Genomic DNA, 21,841 nt, shown 5'->3' on the forward strand with positions numbered 1-21,841 from the left:
TAGAACCCTACAGTACTACAAAATTACTTTGTACTAAATACTACCACTAAATTTCATCAAATAACTACTCATTAAGTTTAGACCACGTTTTACAAAATATTTTATCAAAACCCCCCTTTCAAGAAATAAAAAGCTATGGCCTCTTCCAACAAGAATTCTCTAAAAACTACCACGAGCATAAAGTTAATTGTATAGGGAATTTATTAATTTTGTCAAAAAACATAAAACTTTAATGTCATTTATTTTCCTTATCTTAAAAGTTTTCTAAAAATTTTTTATTTTATTTTAGAGAACACACTTTTGTCTTTAATCTAAGAAAAAAAAATTTGGTTTGGGGTTTGAATTGTTTCATGGGGTCCCTCAAAAATAAAGTCTTTTTTTTTCATTATTGTTGTCTTAGAACCAAAATAAATATTTTATATATTATTTTTTTCCCTTATTTTGCATGTTATTTAAACTCTTAAATGTTTATTTTATAAATAATGTTAATATCTTTTACGATTTGGCCCCGAATCAAAATGATGTATATTACACTATCATTTGCCTTGGCCATTTCCTAGATAAAAAATTAACAAAAGGAAAAAAAAAACTAATAAGAATGTGAATTACAAAAATTTAATTAAACTAAATATTTTGTCTATAATTTTAAATTATATGGTAAATTTTTAGTGTCAAATCAATATTTTTCTACTTGACATATTAAATTGTTCAAAGTTCCAGGTTTTTCCAAGTTTTTAAGTTCTATTTTTTTTAATTTCTGAAATTCCAGGTTTTTCCCTGGATTTTTTTGCACAAGTTGTCAAAACCCAGGTTTTTTCAGGTTTCTAGGTAAAGTGGTAACCCTGTATATCATTTAAAAATAGAATGATCTTTGGAAACTTTAAATGATTTCTTTCTTTACTATGAGCCTATAACGAAGTATATTAAAAAAATAAGTTAACACTTAATTATAAAAAATAAAATAAAAAAAAATAATCATCTAATACCAAATATTAAATATTTTTAAGATAAAACCAGATTTTTTTTTTGAACTCACAGTTTTTAGTTACAAATAGCTTAAAGGTAAAATTATAATTTTTTAAAATAATATAGTTCAAATTTTAATTTGATGACTTGTTACCATAAGCAAAACACATTTATCAAAATTTTTATTTAAAAAACTGTGATTTAGTTTACTAGAATAGAATTATTTCAAAACCTCAATTATTTTTATAATTCGACACAACCTTCATTTTCACTTATTTTAAATTTTTTATAACTTATGTATAAATTTCATTAATTTAAAAATAACTTTACAATGTTTTCGAAAAAGCTTTTAAAGAAATTTAATAAAAAAAGAATGACCATTTTTCAAAGGATTTTAAAAAGAAGGCTCAATAAAATTTTACTTTTACTTTGTTTGAAAGTCAAAGAAACGTTCTACTAAACATTAAAATAAAATTGGTTTTAAAAATTAATAATAAGAAAGATATGCTATGAGGAAATGAGACTAAATTAAAAAAAGAGAAATTTTGAAGTATTCTGATTATCTATGGTCATCTCTCGGCTGCCTCCTTTTTCTTAGAATTAGTTGATTTTAGTAATTTAGACATTATTAATGTTCAATGTTTTAACAACAAACAAAATTTAAAATACACTAAGACAGTGCTACTGTAACAATGTTATCGAATACTTTTAAAGTTTTAATACAGCAATATTTCAAATTTTTCAAAACTGCTCAAAAAAAAGTTATTAACTGTTAATTATACATTGTTTTAATTATTAAGCAAGCATTTTTTATTCAAACAAAGATTACATTAGTTAATTACATTAATTTAATTCAATTTGATTTAAATTAAGTACTGAATTTACCAATTTATACTTTTATAAACTTGATTTGTTTTGAATATGCAACAATTTAGTATTGTTTAGATTTTCGTGCATGAATAACTTTTTAACTAACATTATAGATAAGCAACATTATTTAATGCAGTTTACTATTTTGCTTTACTCGAACGGGTCTAAATTATTTTGCCATCGAAACCTAAAAGTAAATTAAATATTTAAATTGTACATTTTATTAAGCTCTTTATATTTTAGTAAATCGAGCATTGTTTTACTACAAAATTATGTCATGACATTTAAACAACTTATCCACAACATCTATTTAAGTTACATTTTAGCTTTTTGTGATAGTTAGCTTTTTTTTACCTTTAAACCATGTCATTTTGTTTTTTAAATATAGTTTTTTAATAGTAAAGCTAGATCAAAACAAACCTAGAGTTAAGTTTCAAGATTCGTCAAACGAATCTGTTCGCTTAAAATACATATTATAATAGTATATCCATATAGTTGAAGTATCTTATGAGATTTCAAGCTTTTAGTTAAGAATTATGAAAATATTTAAATTAAAATAGTTAGTTTAGCCTACCAGAGATTATTGTATAACATATATGTTAATGAGTAATAAATTACTGGGTTGAAAAAATATATTTTATGAATGACAAGCTTTACTTTGTAAGAATTTCAACACGAAGCTCTTATAAAAACTTAAAACTAAATATTGCGTTCAAAAAAGTAATTTTAATGTAAATATTTAAATAAAACTAGCGAAGTTTTTATCAAACTAAGTTTAAAAGAATACTTAGAGATTCAAACACTAAAAGATTTATTAGAAAGACCTACAATAAGCTCTGCAAAGATTAAATAAATTTTAATAAGAGATTTTAACAGTAAAAGATTACGTTAGAAGAGCTACTATAAGTATTGCAAAGATTGAAATTCATCAAGGTCTAAGATCTCGTAAGAATTTTAAGAAATATGCTTAAAAATAACAAGTTAAATAAACATTTACACAGTTTAGTTTTTAAATTCAAACTAGTTTTTTATTTTGTTTTTAAAAATACTTAATTTTTTCTGTGTATAGGCTTTTTTTTATGTTAAATAGCACAATGTTTTTTTTTTGTTCGTTAATGTCTTTATTTTATAAATTAGCTTTTGATAAAACGCAGTAGAATATAAAGTAGGTAACTATTGCCGTATAAATTATGATTTAAATAAAAACTGTATGTTCAGAAAATAATTGTTAAAACATTTAAATGGCCGTTCTTTTGCATATTGGTTTCAAAGTTTTTCACAAAAAAAAGGTTTAAAAAATTGTTTTAGTTTATTTAAGCATATAAAGACACTAAAATAACTAACTTTTTTTGTAAAATGACAGCTTTTAATTTTGGTATCGATCATATTATTTGTTTTAGATTATGGTTTAATTATCTAACCTTTTTTGTTTAAAATTTTAGTTACTTAAAACTTTTAATTCTATTTTTAAAAGTCCGAAAGTTTAAAAAAGATATTACTAGTTTTTGTATGAATTATTAGTAATAAAAAAATGTCAAAGAATCATAAATTTTCAGCTAGATCAAAATTTAAATAAAATAGTTGCTTTAACTTTCATGAGATTATTACATAACAGATTGTTAAATATGTAACAAAGTACCATATTATTCAAATGTCTGCTTGAGGTGTTATATAGTGTGTATGTATTATCTAGTTGTTTTCAATTTTAGATAAAAAATCATTATCAATTTATTTAAACTTAATAATAACTAACTTTCACAGATTTTAATAAGTAAATTGTAAAAATGGTGACTGAAAAATATTTTATAACCGGAAAAATTGGAAAAGGAGCTTTTGGGTTAGTGAGAATGCTTGTAATATTAAGTTAAATTTGTTAAATAATAACTAAGATGGGGTCAATATATAAATCTATAAGAAATTTTCATTCTGTTCATTCTTTTGCTTATACTTGGATCCAGCCGGATGTTATTTTCAAAAATAGATCTGAACCCTGCTGAATTTTTTCAAATAGATTGCTATGCTTATTAATTTGTTTATAATGTTTAAGTTCTTGTTAGTGACATTTTAGTGTATTGTATTAAAAATACTAAAAATTATACAGAGAAGTTTCTAAAGCAATAAGCAAAGAAACAGGAAAAACAGTTGCATTGAAAAAAGTTCTAATGGAAAATGAAAAAGAAGGGGTTAGTACTTAGTACTGTATAACTAAGTATTCTAACTTATTTAAAGTAATTTAAAAACAGCTTTATTGTTGATTAATATTTTTAAATAGGTAATTATCGTTAGTCTGTTAAAATAGTTTTATTTTTTCAATTAAATTTGTTTTCAAAATGTTTTTATATTTTGAACTTATAATGTTTTTTATGCAATGTTTTAATAAGTAATTTTTTTGACTAAATATAACTTTACTGAAACTTGTTTTTAACTTGTTTTTAAACTTGTTTTTATCTTTGACAGAATAACAATATTAAGAAAATTGTGTCTGATAAATTTAAACAGTATTTTAGAAACTACTTAATTTTTATTTTTGTTTTATCAACTTTTAAGTTTGCAATTACTTTTCTGAGAGAAAACAAAAATGATCATAATCAAAGAATAACTTTAAAAAGTTTTATTATATTTAAACTTAGTTATTCATATCAGTCGTTTTTATTTTTATAGGTTAAAATAACTGCTTTAACAGAAATCAAAAATTTCAAGAGTGTATCTCTTTCCGAATAGATTTGTTTAATTTTTGTATATTTACCAGTTTCCAAAAAGTGCTATAAACGAGATCAAAGTATTACAAGCCTTAAACATGAAAATATTGTGAATTTGATTGAAGTTTGTATTTCTACACCTACTAATTTGGACAGGTATATTTATGCCGTTATATTTAACATGGTGAAATTATTAGTACTTGCAATTATAAAAAGTGCTTTCAAGTCGTTCAAAACCTAAACCAACTAAGATATATCTTTACTATTTTTAAACAAACAGTTAGTTGTAAGCAAAAACTAAATAGTTCTTATATAATTTAATCTACTCTATCAAGGTATCATTTTTATTGTAATATTGTTATAACATTAAGTGGTCCATTATAGTAGAAATAATTAGTGAAAACGGAGAAATGTATATTATTCTTAGCACCAAGGTTATAAACTTTATTAATTAATATGTTAGAACTTTAACTTGAAAAAAATTAACTGTTTTAAGCAGTTTAAACCTTTTTAAAGATTTTTACTGAAATGAAATGAAGTTATTTTACTTTATATTTTCATTTATGTAAAATTTTAAACAAATTTAAGCTATTTATAGTACATACTAAGCTACTTATTCACTTGATTGTGTTTACAGTATCATAAACATTTATATATATATATATATATGTTTACATAAATTTATAAAATAATTTCAGACACAGAAGCGTTTTTATGGTTTTGAAATTTTGCCATTACGATTTGTCAAGACTTATCAGCAATAAATCTATTAGTTTTTCCCTCGGTGACATAAAAAAGGTTTGTTCGATTGTATGTATCCGTTTTTTTTTTTGATAAAATAAAAAGTCGTTTAACTATACCTACAAGATTGTTACTTGACGAAATAAAAGGGAAAGTTAGTTTAAATGTATAGGATTTCAACCAAAAATAACTATATTTTAGTAATATAAATAAATAATCTTTTGGTTTAACAAAAAAGTTAAATTCTTTCGGATAAATATCAACTTGTTCTAGTTATCTTTGTATTAAAATAAAATATATAATAAACATGCACCTTTAAAATGGTTTGTACAATAATTAAAATAGATAAATTGATTAATTTTATACAGACGCCGTCTACTTAAAATTTCTTTCACATACAAGTTTACAATGATACATATAATAAAAACAAATTCTTCTTAATTCAACAGATAATGTTAGAACTATTTGAAGGATTATTCCATATGCATCGTTGTAAGGTGCTACATCTCGATATTAAATCAGCTAACATATTAATAACTAGAGACGGAACTTTGAAGATCGCTGATTTTGGACTTGCTAGGTTAGTATTATTTATTAAATTTATGAAATATTCCATTTTGGATGATTTTTTGTCGAGTCTTATTGAAATTCTAGGTGTTTTCCCAATATTTGTTGATTAAGCTATTAAAAATTGTAAAAGTTCAATATTTAAATTAATTTTTAAGATGTTTGGGTAAGGTGAGTTAGGGTTAAGGGTATAAATAAAAAAAAAAAATTTTTCTATGATGATTCAGAAAATATTATGGGAAACACCTTTGCTTTAAAACCGGACCCTTTTTGACTTTTAATCTATACTCAATTTTAGAAGGCTGCAGCTAAGAAAAGTATTAGTATAATTAAGTTCAATTATTTACAACTTATTAAAATTGCAATTGTTATACTGCCCTTTTTAACATCAGTTATCTAATTGAAACCCTTTAATCCTTAATTACTTGTTTAATAAACACAATAAAAAATATCTTTTCAATAAGTCTCACTTATGAAAATCTGTTTAATTGTAACCGTAAGTAACTACACAACCAGCCTAACTAGGGTCAGTATAAATTTTAGATAAAAACTAAAGCTTGTTTAAAATTTGTTTTGCAAAACTAAAAGAAATAGGATTTGTTTTAATTCTCAAGCTAGTTTTTATTAATTATTTCGCTTACTATTATCACTTTTAAAGTGTTCCAACTTGATGAATAGTAAGTATTTTTTTTACTTCTTAAAGTTTTTTAAATAAGTTTCAAATAAATTCTAAGTACATTTGCAAAACTTTAAAAACTTTAATTTTATTTATCTATAATCATGTTAAGACAAAGACATACTTTATATATTTTATCTATATGATGCTTTATTTTGTCTAATTGCAGATTTATTTACAAAAAGGTTTAAATAAAACAACCTGATATGTGAATAAGTTATATTTTTATGTTCACACTTCACAAAGAATGATAAACGAACTGAACATTGTATAAATAATAAGACTAATAATATAAAACTTTAAGAGGAAGAATCAAGTAGATAAACAAATATTATATAAAACATTAAATAAAATACACTAACACAATAACAATGCACATGAATAACACTTAATTCAGACCGTTCACAGTTTGCAAAGAAGGTGAAGAGAATAGGTATCCAAATATTGTGGTAACACTGTGGTACAGAGCTCCTGAACTGTTATTAGGTTAGATTATTTAGATTAGAATATACAACTTGTCTTGATTTTAAGGCGAACATAATTACTTGTTATAATACTTATCATGTGTTTGTAATGTAGATATCTGAATTTTTTGTGAAAGAAATTAGTTGAAAAAGATTTAAATAAAAACTTTTCGTACCTTACATTTGTATTACTAATTATTAGGTAAAAATTATGGACCACCAATTAATCTTTTAGAGTTCTGATTTTTTTATATTATATTAAAATTTTATATTGTTTTAATAAGGTATCTAATTATTATCTACATTAAGTGTTTTTAATAATTGTCTAATTTTTAGGCGAAAGAAACTACGGACCACCAGTTGACATTTGGGCCGCAGGATGTGTATTTTGTGAACTTTGGAAAAGAAGACCTTTACTACCGGTTTGTGTTTAATTCCTAATATATATTGTTAATACTAACTTAATGTTAATACTACATAGTCTACTGCAGGGTTTTTCTAACTTTTGTTTATGAGACTCCTTTGATAGAAATAGAATAGTTATGACCCTCTCCGACAGATTTCTCACAAAACTACCCTTAAATACGCCTAAGACCTTTTCTTGGTAGGTGTCAGAAAAACACAGCGTCACTTTACCACAGAGTGACACTTTAGCACGGCGTCACTTTATCATGGAGTAACACTTTGGCACGGCGTCGCCTTAGCACGAGGTGACACTTTAACACGGCGTCACTTTAGCACAGAGTGAAACTTTAGTAAGGAGTGTCACTTTGGCACGGAGTGAAATTTTTACACATAATAATTATAAGTCTTTTAAAATGTCATTTTTAAATATTTAACAAACAAGTAGTTATGAAAATTAGTTTTAACACTTTTAAAATATCATATTATAAAAAATTAAAAACTAAAATGAAATAAGAAACTTTTTTATTTCTATACATTTTACTATTTATTTAAAACTTACGCTTAAAGTTTAGCCTTAAAAAATTATTTAAAGCATTAAAAAAAGTTCTAATAGTCTTAGAGCTTATATTTATTACTAGCTAAAAATTAGTTTTTTGTCGAAAACTTTAAAGTAAAAGGACCAAAATATTTTCATCTTAAATTAAATAGTAAAATAAGTTAATAAAGTTTTAAACTTACATTTGTTTTAGTTTTAACAAAAGCTTAAAACTTTTAAATCATTTAAAGCTTGTTAACTTTTACTTTACATGTTGCATAATTCGTTTTAGAGAATTTTAAACAATACAGTACCTAATAATGATCAAGCAAAAATAAAAAGCAAAACAAATCATGTGACACTCCGGTAAAAATTGACACTCCGTGCTAAAGTGTCATTCCGTGCTATAGTGACACACCGTGCTATATTTTCATACCGTGCTAAAGTGTCACTCCGCGCTAAATTGTCAATCTGTGCTAAAGTGTCACCCGTGTTTTCTGTATCCTTACCCTTTTTCTGTGTCCTAGTGGCTTAATTTTTACAGCTTATGGTCCCCTAAATTTCTTATTTTTGTTTCATAATATCTAGTTTAAGTCTCAAAATATGACCACATGGCACATTTTTAGCCCCTTTGCTGTTTCTGGTCCCAAAAAATAACTACGTGCCCTTTTGGGAAACCCTACTCTGCTGAGTATTTGATAATATTAGATGTATTGACCATATTAATTCTTCACCGAGTTACGGTAGGCTTTACCTACTAAACATTGATAACGATAATTGTATTAAATGCATTATCATTTACTTGACTAAACAATTGATTATATGTTATAATAAGTACGAAATCAACATTAATAATACGCAATCTGCTGAGTTTTAGTAACAATACATGTTTTAATTTTACTATCATTTACTTGACTGTACAACAAAGTTTGTTGAAGTCTAAAAAAGGTACAATTCTTTTGAAATTAATTTGTCATTTATTGCCTTCATTTTAATTTGCTTTTTATACTGATAACTGCTTTGTAAATCAAATACCCTAGAAATTTGCACTTTTTTGGTATATTGGTTCAGTCAGATTAAGAGTTTGTTTTTATGAATTTATTTTTGGATTGATAAAACTAAGCTTATTTATAATATTAAACCTTATACCGTTGTTCATTTATTACAATTCCTTTCTACAGAAAAAAGGAAATGAACGAACCTTAGCGTTTTATAGTTATGATAAAAAATTAAATATGTTATAAATTTAGTACAATAATAAATAACAATTGTATTAATATTACTTAAACAGGGTAAAGAAGAAAGAAGTCAACTCAATATAATAACTAACCTTATGCGGACCAATTACCCCGAAAGTTTGGCCTGGTGTTGAAAAACTACATTATTATCAAGAATATATTGTGAATGATAAAAACCAAAGCTATAAGTAAACAATAGTTAAATACATATTTAGGCGTTAAAAACTTACCACATTATCAAGAATATATTGATAATGATAAAAAACAACAAAAAATAATCAGTTGTTAATTACATTTTTTCGTTGTTAAGAAATTGCAAAATTGTCAACATTATTTTGTAAAATATAAAACTTACTGTTTTTTGAATATTTAATTAAAGTTTTTAAATTTAAGTTTTATTAACGTGTAAATAACAATACAAAGTATAAGCCAATTTGATCATTAAAATTTTTTTTAAATGTTTTGTGTTTAGAAGTTAGAACTGTTACAATATTACATTACTATTGAAAAATAAAGGTCTTTTGTACACCAGTTTTGGTAATCTTATTTTTTGAGAATTTTTTATTAATCATTATTGCTTATGATTATAAACAGTATCATTGGTTATATAAAATGAATCAGCATGTGAAATTTAATTTGGTTTTTCAAGACTGACTTGAAATAAAACATCTTAACTATAAATTAGCATAATTTCTCAATTAGAGGTCATATGCTGTTATAATTTTTTTTTTACATTTAATGTTTACTAACAGAACAAGGCTGCTTACAGGGATACTGAAGCAGAAAGTACGAGATAAACATGGAGTGGATTTGATTGACAAACTTTTGTGTTTAGATCCTAAAAAGGTAAATTACTTTACACATATATACAACAAATAATTTTTTTTAAATAAACATATGCCTAATATATAATGCCTATAACCTAATGCAAACATACAAACTGTCATAATATATACTTCTTTGTACAAATTTGAAAATTTATGAGGTTGTTGATAGACTGAAACATAAACAAAACATGAAAAACAGAATACTATACTTGAGTAAAATCGTAATTATAATTGATAATACTATATGACAAAATATTGTTTGTGAACTATCAAATTCGTTTTTATGTTTTTGAACTCAAGTTAAGAACTCTTAATGTTTTTTTTAATTAAAAATGTGAACACTTGATTTAAAGCAATTATTTTACTTTTAAAACTACATTGTTTAGAAAACTTAAAATTGTAGCTTTCTTATATCTATCTTTATACCCGATTGAGTAACATGAGTTCAAAAATTGTACAGATTTATCTTTTTCAAATTATTATTTTTTTTTAACTTATAAAACGCAAGTATCCTCCTCAATGAATATGCTAAAATTTACTAGTATGCCATTTAACTTTAGAAGTTAATATTCCAACTCATTGAACTCCTTGAAAACAATAAATACTAAATCAAATATATATCAAAATGGTACTTTTAAACCTTAAGATATTAATCTACTCAGCAAGACTGTCTTGGACAACATGTTAAAACGTATCCAGGTTTTGTGCGACTCGATAACCGAATGGTTTTTCGTGCACCAGATTCTAGGACCAAATATTTTAAAACTTGTTTTGTCGTTCAATAAATTGTTGCATATGTAAAATATATAGAAATTAAGTACAACAGAAACTTTATTGTCTTCATGTGAAAAAAATAGTAAAGAGTTGTTTAATAACAAATACACTCTATAAAAATTTACTCGATGGCAAGAATTATGAGTTCAATTAATAACAACTTTGAAAATATATGATAGAAACAAATTTTTAAAAACAAATTTTCGACAGAGATTGACTGCAGAAGAAGCCTTGCACCATGATTTTTTCTTTGAAGATCCTTTGCCTTTTAAATCACTGAAAAGTTTAGAAACTTTAAAGGAGCAAAACAAGTATTTGCAACAAAATAACCAGAAACTAAAGGTTGTCAATTTTTTTACAATGTTTTATGTTATTTATAATGATGACGTTTATGTTGTACAAAATGTGTTTAAGTCATTATCTGACCTTCTCAAAAAGTTTTCGATAAAAAAAAATTATAATAATTGCTTTAGTATAAACTTTTTTTTTGTCTTTAAAAATATTTTGCTAAAATTCATTTAAACGATATAGTTGATTATATTCGATAAGTTATATATATAAGTATTTTAGACTACCAAGGAACACAACATCAGAAATAATCCATTAATAAACTAAAAAAAAAATATAAAAAAAGCTTTGAAATCAGCTAACTACTTTCTCATGCTACTTTTATTGTTTATTACTAATTTTTATTGAACGTTATATAAACTTTATTGCTAATTATTTAAAGGGACGAAACAACACCAACACAACAACAGACACCATCCTTACAACAAACATCATCACCAGGGGAATAATAAACAAAAAGAAGTAGTTGCATCAACGCAGTATCAAGAAAGAGTTTGGTAGGATGTATAACAACAATAGCAATATTCACATCGTATTACTTTTACTACATGGATCGTAAAATGTTGAATTTGTGGATATGTTTGATTAGGACTTTGACTTTTGCGCATTTTTTAGATAAAATAAATTGTTTTAGTAAAATGCTTTTGTTTCTTAATTGTGATACTTTTAATTTAAAGAAATCGAATTTCTGCTCGACTATATTTTTTTATCATTTTATAAGACTTTTTATCTTATTTATCATATATATATACAAATAGAAATCATGTGATTATATAAACTTAATCATTTTCAACAGAGCCCACTCGAAGGGCTATAAAACAATTTGTTAAGAAAAAAAACCGAACATCAGTTCAAAAACACAATAAAATTGTTTTTAGTCGTCAGCTCTAGGTTTGAAATGAATTGCACTGTGCTAAACAATGGTGCAAAAATTTTACAAAAATACATCGTTTTTTGCACGTAATAAGGTTTGAAATTATAAAAATATCGGGTTTTAGTATTATAACAAAACAATCTCAGCTTTTAACAGAAACTATTTCTATAGGACGGTTGTTTAATTTATTTTTTGGTTGGTTTTAATATATTTTTTCAATAGTTATTCTTTCTCTATTAATACTTTAGTGCGTTTTTATTAAATCTAATAACTTTAAAAAAATAAAAAATTCTTCGTATATGAATATCACATTTGTAACAGTTTAATTTTCTAAATTTAATTAAAAAAAATAGTGTTTCAGCAACCTAAATGGCAAGAATATATAACTAAAATGGAGTTTAAACAGCTTATTTTAGAATTTATCTAAACAAAATTTAATAAGACAAAAACAATCTAGTAAATTTTGTTTGATCAGAAAAATAAGTTCGATTAAGCAGGTTGATTCGGATAAAATTTGAAACTAAAGAAAACAATTTCAATTTATAACAAGTTAAAATAGAACAGTTATTAAATTAATTTTAATAAAAGGTAAATAAACATAAAGTTTTAGTTAAAACAAAGTAAACTATAATTTATATAAAAATAATTTTGTTAGTATTACTTTGGTTTAAAAATAAGCAGTGATTAAAATAAATCTAAAATCAACAGTTTTTACTGATTGGAATAGATTTGATCGGGTTAAAAATGATAGAAAGAAATGATCGCGGGTTAGAAATGATAGTAAACCAGAAAAAAAAGCTGTAATTATCAATTTTTTATTTGTACTAAGTCAGGCACTAAGATACACATTTCTTAAAAGCAATTAATTTTTTTAAAGAACTAATCAGAATTTTATTATTGAATTTACGGATGAAGGCAATAGGTTGTTGCTGTAACCAAATAGGTTATATTTTAATACTTGTTTATGTTTTTGTCTTAACTACGTGGTCTCCAGTAACTTACTGACTGCTATACTTACGAGTAGTAAATATTATGCTAACAGTATAAGTTATAAACTATTTCCTAATTATGAATAAAACACACTTTGAATAAATGCAATTTACTTTATTTTAAATAATAATTCTTAGTTCTGAAGAAAGAAACTATTAAATCACGACACAAATAAAATCTATAAAAAGTATTTACAATCGTAAAATTATATAAAATACTAACATCAACTCCGCAATGTAGACGTTTTCTTGATTCTCGAAACTTGTGAATAAAACGTTGAACTTAATCGTAACTTGATCGTAACACGGAATAACTAAGCAACTAAATAAGCAACTAACGCGTATTTGAAAGACAAACGCAAATATATACGCATTGAAATGAATATTAACTCCTAAATATAAAAAAATGTTCGGTTTTTTTATTACTTGAAAGCGAGTTATGAAAACAGTGAAAAACACTTTATAACCCGCTTTAAAATAAGCAAATAAAAAGTAAATATTATTACACTGCCATTAGTCTTAAAAAGTCAGAAAATGTTTCTATAAAACAGTTGAAAGATTGCCTTAAATTATTCACAATGTGTTTTTGTAATAATTGCCACATATAAAAAAAAAGGTCAGGTTTCTGAAATGTAGCAAATACCACGATAACACCGTGTGCAGAAACTTTAGATGATTTTTAAAAACTTTCATCCTTGCACCATTCGCTTTCTGAAAAACACCCTAATGCAAACTGTATTGAACTCAAAAATGCGACCGGAGTTTTTAGTAGTAATTTTTTTTACATGTGGCAACTATTACAAAAAAGTATACAATGTGCATAATATTAGACGATTTTTAAAATGCCTTATAAAGATACTTCTCGACTTTTTGAAAAAAAATCTGGAAATACAAAAAAAAAAACAAAAAGTGATAAAATTTACATAAAATCATTGATTGCATTTATTTTTTTTTTTTTGAATCATCTTAAATTCTGCAAAAATTTCTTTTTTAATAAATGTCTCATGTAAAATCATCTGCAGCTTACAACTAGGTTGCACTTCATAGGTCCCATACAGATTTCTTCAAATTATCTAAAACTTTGCACAGGGTGTTATTGTATTTTTATTGCCGGAAACTCGCCGTATTAAAAGAGATCGCCGTATTTGTAACCACTCTACTACTCGTTGCATATAGTCCGACTCCTTTAGACTCTTTTAGCGACGACTTTATAATTTTTGAAATGGAAGTCGTATTCTCTTCAATCTGAATATTTCATATCATTTAATTATTTAATTTAACATCGAAGCACCTGTACCATATATTCAGTTCTTCAAGTAATGATTTGTTTTTGTTTAAGCTTTTGTTATTGTGTAAAGTTTATAATTTGTTTTAAATCTTTGTCCACTTAGTACTAAAAAATCAACTCTGTAAATGAAATGCTATGTTACGAATGAATTTAAAGAAAAGTTTGAGAAAGAAATCTAATATTTAACGTAATATTTTGAGATTTTGTTTTATACATATTTTGAATTTAGATAAAAAGGAAAACTTTTAACCAAAAAGCTAATCTTACAAAGAATTGATATAATAAAAAACAAAAAAAGGTTACCAAAGTAGTTTTTGAGTACTGAAAACTTTAATTCTAATTTGATAAGAAAGTTATACATTTATACTACCTTTGAATTATACACTTTTAAATAAATAAGTTAATTTTTGCTCAAATGTTTGAATTAAATGTTTATTACAATTTTTTTAAGCCGAAAATTTTAACTAACATATAAGTTAATAGATTTGTTTATATAACCTAACAGTTGGTTTTCTTAAACGATTGAATTAACGATATAACGTTGATTATATAAAACTTAAACGTAAAAAACTAAATGTATATAAAATTAAAAACATAATTAAACCTCTTTAAAGGTTATTGAAAATCTAATTATATTTTGAACAGCACTTATAACGTTAACAAAACTTTAAGATAAATATGCTATGCATATCAACTCAAGTAATATAATAAACAAAAACATTATTTTAAATTTTTTGTTTATTTCCGGGAAAACTTATACTTTAGGTCGAAAACCCTGCTTTCAACTAATGTCCAAATAATAATAATAAACAAAGATTATAGTAATAGCTCAATTGAAAAAACAATTTCTACTTAAATTTAGCAGTTACAAAAAAGAACCGCCGCATTAATTTTCTACTGTTGGATTTTTTTTTCAACGGAGCAAGCAAGGAATTTTCAACCTTGAACCGGTGAATTTCGTTTCGTTCATCCAAGCCGAGCCGGGAAAGTAGCCACCGTCCGACCAAACGTTCGCGTCCAGGTTATAGATTTCCACTGCGCGCTCAACTCTTACGTCCGTCACGGAACTCAACCCTCCGATGACGTAGACGAGGTTGTCGACCCTGCTGCAGGCGAAGTTGTATCGAGCGGCCTTTATCAGAGCCATCGCGACAAACTCGCCAGTCTTCCCGCAGTGCATCTCAACGCTGATCAGCACATTGTTGCGTCGGACGATCCCTCCGAACACGAACAGCGCGTTCTTGTAAACTACCACTTTGTGCTACAACCTCGGTTCAATCAATTTCATCTGCGACAGTGTTTGGGTTTCGGTGTCCGAGTCGTGCATTAGTATCGTGTCTAGTGCTACGTCAAGCTTCTCTCCGCCCACGATCCACGTATCGATGTAGAAATCGGCGGCGTCAAAGCACTTTCTCCCGTCCGTCCTGACGCGCCCTTCGCTCCACATCCTGCTTACCGGGTTGAAAAGCTTGCTTGTTGCGTCATAACCGGTTCCTTCGCAAACGCCAACATCTTGTCTCCGACACGGCACGACCTGAACAAAAATGAGTTTTTTTTCCGGGAAACTTGTAAAACCGACTGTCGAGAGTCGAAACTCCTCCTCTGCTGATCACGTAGAAGACGCCGTTGATTGGTTCTGGTAAATACCATTCTGGTAAATACCATTATGGTAAATACCATTCTGGTAAATACCATTCTGGTAAATACCATTCTGGTAAATACCATTCTGGTAAATACCATTCTGGTAAATAACATTCTGGTAAATCTGTTCATCTCCACCCACTTTTTATCGAAAGTGGAGCGAAATATGAAAAGTTAAATGTTATAATATCATTAATGCGCTACGAAAGCTAAGTAATCGTATAAATGCACTTAGCTCAAAACTTGTGTTTTAACTTATAATAAAATAATATGTGGTCTTCTTTGCAAAGTAGGTTTAAGTTAAAATGCCCTAAGAGAAAGTACTTAATAACTTTAATAATATTAGAAAACTCGAAAACTAGTAATTTAAGTTTTTGATCTGGATAAAAAAATAATTTTGATTCAAACAAATATTTGTTAAATAACTTTCATACAACAAAATAGTTCTTAGGTTAGAAACTGTCATTATTTTAATAAGACGGTAAATATTTTTAAGAATATGCTTTTATAAAAAGAACGGGTGGAGAACTGTCTTTACAAACTTAAAGCTAAACGTGGAAAATTTCTTTTAGATGAATATAAAACGATTGACATAATAGTTTTTTTCGATATTGTGATGTTTATTAATTATACTTTAACTTTACGTAAAACAGTACTTGTTTTTTGCACTAGAATATTATTAAAAGTCACCGTAGTAAACACAAAAATTAATATTTAAATCATAATTGGTAATATCACTTACTTAATTGTGAATATTTTGCTGTTTTTATAAAAATAAACAAGAGCTATTAAAACTTTTTGAAAATAACTGAAACCGGTTAGAAACTAAAAACCTAGGTAAATTTTTTTATAACATTTATTAAAAGGAAAAAGCTTGTTTGTTATCATCTTAACTATAATTAAATATCACTAAACAATTTACTCCTGTTTTTGTTAATAAAATTTTGATAAAAAAAACATTTTAGATGAGTATTTTTTTATTGTATTAATAATAAATTGCAAAAAAAGCATTTTAGTTAAACCACATATTATATTTCGTTGAAAAAATTCCTTTATTTAAACAAATATTTATAGTGTTCATGTTAAACTACACAATCTAATTTCGTCTGTGATTAATTTTGATTTTAAGTTTACATTAAAAACTTTAGGCCGATTACCAATAACAGGGAACGGGTCAAAATTGCACGAAGACTATATTGCACGAAGACAAATTTACACTAATGGTCAATTTTGCATAAGGGAGTATTTTCACGGAGGGTCATTCATGCACGAGATAAAAAACAAACTAAAAGATAAAAAAATAAGTAAAAAAAATTATTGACCGATTGTAATGATTAGAGTAACAGTGATAGTAAAAATAAAAATAAATCTAAAAAAGTTTTAGTAATAAAAAAAAAGATTAATAAATAAATTAATTAAAGTAAGTAAAACAAAAAGATGTTACCGAGCGATGTTAAAGGTTGGGGGTAACAGTGATTGTAAAAATAAATTTAAAAACAAATTATAACTAACACAAATTACTAATAAAAAAAACAATATTAATAACAACAAATTAATAAGTTACCGACCGAGTATAAGGGTAAGAAGTTTGAGTGTAAGTAAAATAAATTGTTTAATTAACAAAAAAAAAAAAATTTTTAATAAATCTAAATTATATAAAAATCAAAAACAAATTTAAAAAAAATTCGTCCCGTGCAAAAATTTCCCCTTGTGCAAAAATGTCTTCGTGCAAAAGTACCTTTGTGCAATTTAGTCCACTTGTGCAATTTTGTACCCTCGTGCAAATTTGACACCTAACCCCCATTACATGTGCAACAATAAATTACCTGGTGACATAATCATCCAAAAGTAACTTTTTATTGCCTTAACCTTTTTTTTACTTTCAAAATATTTAGAAAATAGGGGTTAATACAATTTTTCCCCTATACTTCTACTTATTTGATAACTTATGAAAGCTAGTAATTTTTATCGAATTAAAGGATCGGAAATTCAATATTTATAGCTGTTAGTCTTTAACTTAAAATATTAGGTAAACACTAACTTTGAAATTGCTAAATTTTAATTTTTTTTTTTGTTTAATTCTTGACTCCAGTAAGCAATCTAGCGATATGGTACTATTTATTTAGTTGATTTTCTTATTTAATTTGTTTTTACTTCAACTATTAGTTTTTCAACAACTTTAAATACTACACTAAAGATATCTCAAAAAAGTAATCAGTTTTGTTACATTTTAAAATAATTCGAAAATAAGTCTATTAAAAAAATTATATCAATATCTACATTGGCTTTTTTTATTTTTCATTTAGATAACTTATTAAAAAATATAAAATCTAACCATCTGACATGTTAACAAAATTATTTTTATTGAACATAATACACTAACTAGAAAAACACATACTTAATACAAAGTTATGACATGAAATAAATATAAAACATTTAGACAACTTTATAATATAAATAATCAAAGATAGCTGTTAAAACTAAATTTTAGATTTTAAAATCTTTCCTAAACAGATAAAACCTCAGCAGTACTTAGTAATTTCAACTGCTACCAAATACTCAATGTTCAACAACTAAACTTTACAGGCGAGGAACTTTAACAGCAGAAAAGAAGCTGAGGTCTTCTATAGGCTCCATGGAATTTTTGTACCATTTTTCCTTCTCCAAGTCATAGAAAACGGGATTCGATGGGTTGTAGAAGAGAACGTGAATTTTATTTTTCATATAAAATGCTGCAGACGGGTGGTTGTCAAGGTACCGGAAAAATTTAATCAACGGTTTGAGGACAGAAAACGTTTTAGAAGTGGAGTCATATACTTCGAACATTGACGTTCCCCCGCCAATAACGAACAGCTTCTATTTAACTGCGACTGATACGTGCCAGCATCTTGAGTAGTTCATATTAGGTAGGTATGACCATGAATCATTAGCACTGTTATAAACCTCGACAGATTTTAACGTTTTATAATCAAATTCATTGTCGTTCCTGTTCTCATTCGTCAACTGGAGCCCACCAGTGACAACAATTCTCTCCTCGAAAACCGCGGCATGACAGTTTTCTCTCGACTGAAGCATTCCCTTCTTGTACTTCCAAGCGTAGTTGCTGGTGTCGAACTCGATGCAGTAGTTTACAGGGTCAAAATTGTTGCCACCAATAATATATATCTTGTCTGCATAAGCACAAACAGAATAACGCCAAAGCTTTTCCTCGTTGATATCCGTGATATCAGCTACGACCTCGCATTTTTTCGAAAATAGGCATATTTTTTCTACCTTTTTAAAGATCTTATCCTGAAATGGACTAAAATCATTACCTTTGTCTCTTCCTCCGAAGAGATACACACTACCTTTAACATATACTGCTTTAGGTTCATAGCGTTTTTCTTCGGACAAACAAAACACTTCAGATCTTTTAAAGTTGTCACAACTTTTCAGTCGGATTATTTCGTTCACGGCACTTTCGGTTTTGTCATACTCGCCACCACAAACCAATACATCAAACATGTCATGGTGACAGCACCGTGGTGTGTAATACTCACTCGATTTACCCACATAAGCGTCCTTATTGCCTTCTAAAAGTTCATTGATCATCGTTACGCAGTCGATGCACTTTCTTAAAGGTGATTTTTTCTCTTTTAAAATGCTTTTTAAAACATTGTCTGGCAGCAACGGCAGTCGTACTTTCAGCAGAACTTCTTTTGCAAACTTCTTTCTTTCTTCAAAATTGTAACTAATCCACTTTTCAACCGACTTTACAACCTCGAGTTCAGAAGTGATAAAAAGTCCGGATCTCGCGAGAATTTTCTTGACTGTGTTTACATCTAAATGTAAGAACTCTTCAGTTTCACATATTATTTGGAACCAGCAATCAAAGAACTTAATGACGTCTCTGCTAGGAGAACAAAACACACTTGCAAGCGTTAAGAAGAAGCGGAAACTGTCAAGATTCATTTCATTTTTGAAGAGTTCAAACACTTTTTTTTGCTTCTCGTTGTCAAGAATTACTTTGTTTATTTGCAGAGAACGGACAGCTATGAGCTTTTGTAGTGCAACTCCATCTGAAAAAAAACAATGGAATAGTTTTAATCAATTAGAAAGTGGCGGCTCTACAATAACTTCCTGGAGCCAATACTTCATAAAAAAAACTAAAAAAGAATAACTTTTTATGAAAAAAAAAACATTGTTATGAATTTTAATATTCCAAAACTTTGCAAGTTTTCTTTTGCTTTCTTACTAAACTTTTAAATCTTGATTATTTACTTAATATAAGGCAAACATATTTTTTTTTTTTTCACAAATTTTGAGCAAAAAGTGAATTTATATTAGCATTAATTTTACGAACAAACAAATTTAATGTTTTTATTTCAGGATTCTTCATACTGGTGAGCTGAGCTTAAAGAAAAATTAAACCAAAAAATTAAATCACGATGGAAAGTTAATAATATAATTTTATCTTAATAAAAAAATATTTATGTTTATTAAATGATTTTGATGAATTTCAACATTACAGTGGACCAGGGACGCAAATAGCTCAAACAAAGTTACGAATCTGCAAAAAATAAAATATCTGATGTAACGCTTGATGACATCATACCGAGAATAGAGCAATTTAAACTGGGTAGCTGTCAAATTTGCATTAGCGTACAAATTGCACGAGGGCACAAAACTGCACAAAAATACTTTTGCATGATGGATCACTTTTGCACGGAGACATTTTTGGACGGATTAGTTTTTTTTAAGTTTTTTATTATCACTTTAACCCCTAACCCTTACCCTCGATCAGTAACTTATTTTTTTACTATTTGATTTTTTCTTAATATATTTTTGTATGATGTATACTTATTTACTAACTCTGTTACCCCTAACCTTCACCCTCGGTTAGTAGCTTTTTATTTAATTGATTGATTTTTTATTCATTTTTTTTTCAAGTTTTTATTAGTTATTTTTTAAATTATGGTTTTTACGTTTTTACTATCACTGTTGCCTCTAACCCTTGTGCAGTAACTTTTTCCTCTTTTTGCTCTTTTATTAATTTATCTTTTTGGTTTTTATTTCTGTTTTTTTTTTTGTACTTACTTTTCTGTTTTTTTTTACTCTCATGCAAAATTGTAACTCGTGCAAAATTGACCCTTTGTGCTAAATTGTCTACGTGCAATTTTGTCTTCGTGCAATTTCGTCTTTGTGAAATTTTGTGTCCTTGTGTAATTTTTATTTTTGTGCAATTTAGTAATCTCGTGCAATTTTATCTTCGTGCATTTTCGACCCGTTCCCATTTAAACTAACTTTTATGTTATTGCTTTATATATTAAGGTATGGAGTTATATTAAAACTTCAATAATAAATTGAATGTTGAAGTATGAGTAATAACTGTATACAAAGCAATTTATGTTGAACTTGACTCCCTATGCGACTTGTGTAAATCCATAAAAACTTTGATTCAAAATAAGTATAAGAAAATAACAGTTTAAGTCAAAAATAAATTTGATAAGCAAGAACTTAAATTTTTGATAATATTTTTCACATTTTAGAAAATATTTGCAATATTTTATGCTTTTATTCGATAAAAATTTACGACTTTATTTAAGGCTTTACCAAAAACCAAAAGAGATTCACAAATTTAAATACAACATGTTAAACAATATTGTTAAACTTATAACTTTTACAAATATTTGACATTTTAAACAAATCTTGTTTTGTTTTTGTAGCCCTCAATTTACTATAATTTTTAATTTTAATTAGTAACATTATTAACTTTACAACTTTCGCAGTTTTTGTGGAATTGTTCAAAATCGAACATTTAACGTAGTCAGTAGGAACAACATTAAATTTTGCAAATTTTTGTAACATAAAATTGTATTATTTTTGAAAAAAAGTTGCAGGTTTTATTAAAATCAATTTTGCAATTTACAACTTAAAAAAAAAATCTATTTGAGATATAT

The 21,841-nt window shown here is 26.3% G+C and overlaps 1 protein-coding gene and 1 pseudogene across 1 annotated transcript; one reads left to right on the forward strand and one right to left on the reverse strand.

The window, feature by feature from the left end:
* Nucleotides 1–3,620: 3,620 nt before the first annotated feature.
* Nucleotides 3,621–11,576, forward strand: LOC145845640 (cyclin-dependent kinase 9-like; annotated as a pseudogene).
* Nucleotides 11,577–18,758: 7,182 nt separating this feature from the next.
* Nucleotides 18,759–19,853, reverse strand: LOC145845641 (kelch-like protein 6). Its single transcript, XM_082952764.1, has one exon. The coding sequence runs from the start codon at nt 19,851–19,853 to the stop codon at nt 18,759–18,761; it is 1,095 nt and encodes a 364-aa protein (XP_082808890.1).
* Between the last annotated feature and the right edge of the window lie 1,988 nt (nt 19,854–21,841).

This window comes from Thalia democratica, unplaced genomic scaffold, assembly GCF_965202585.1.
Source record: "Thalia democratica unplaced genomic scaffold, ktThaDemo2.hap1.1 HAP1_SCAFFOLD_97, whole genome shotgun sequence".
In the NCBI taxonomy this organism is placed as follows: Eukaryota; Metazoa; Chordata; class Thaliacea; order Salpida; family Salpidae; genus Thalia; species Thalia democratica.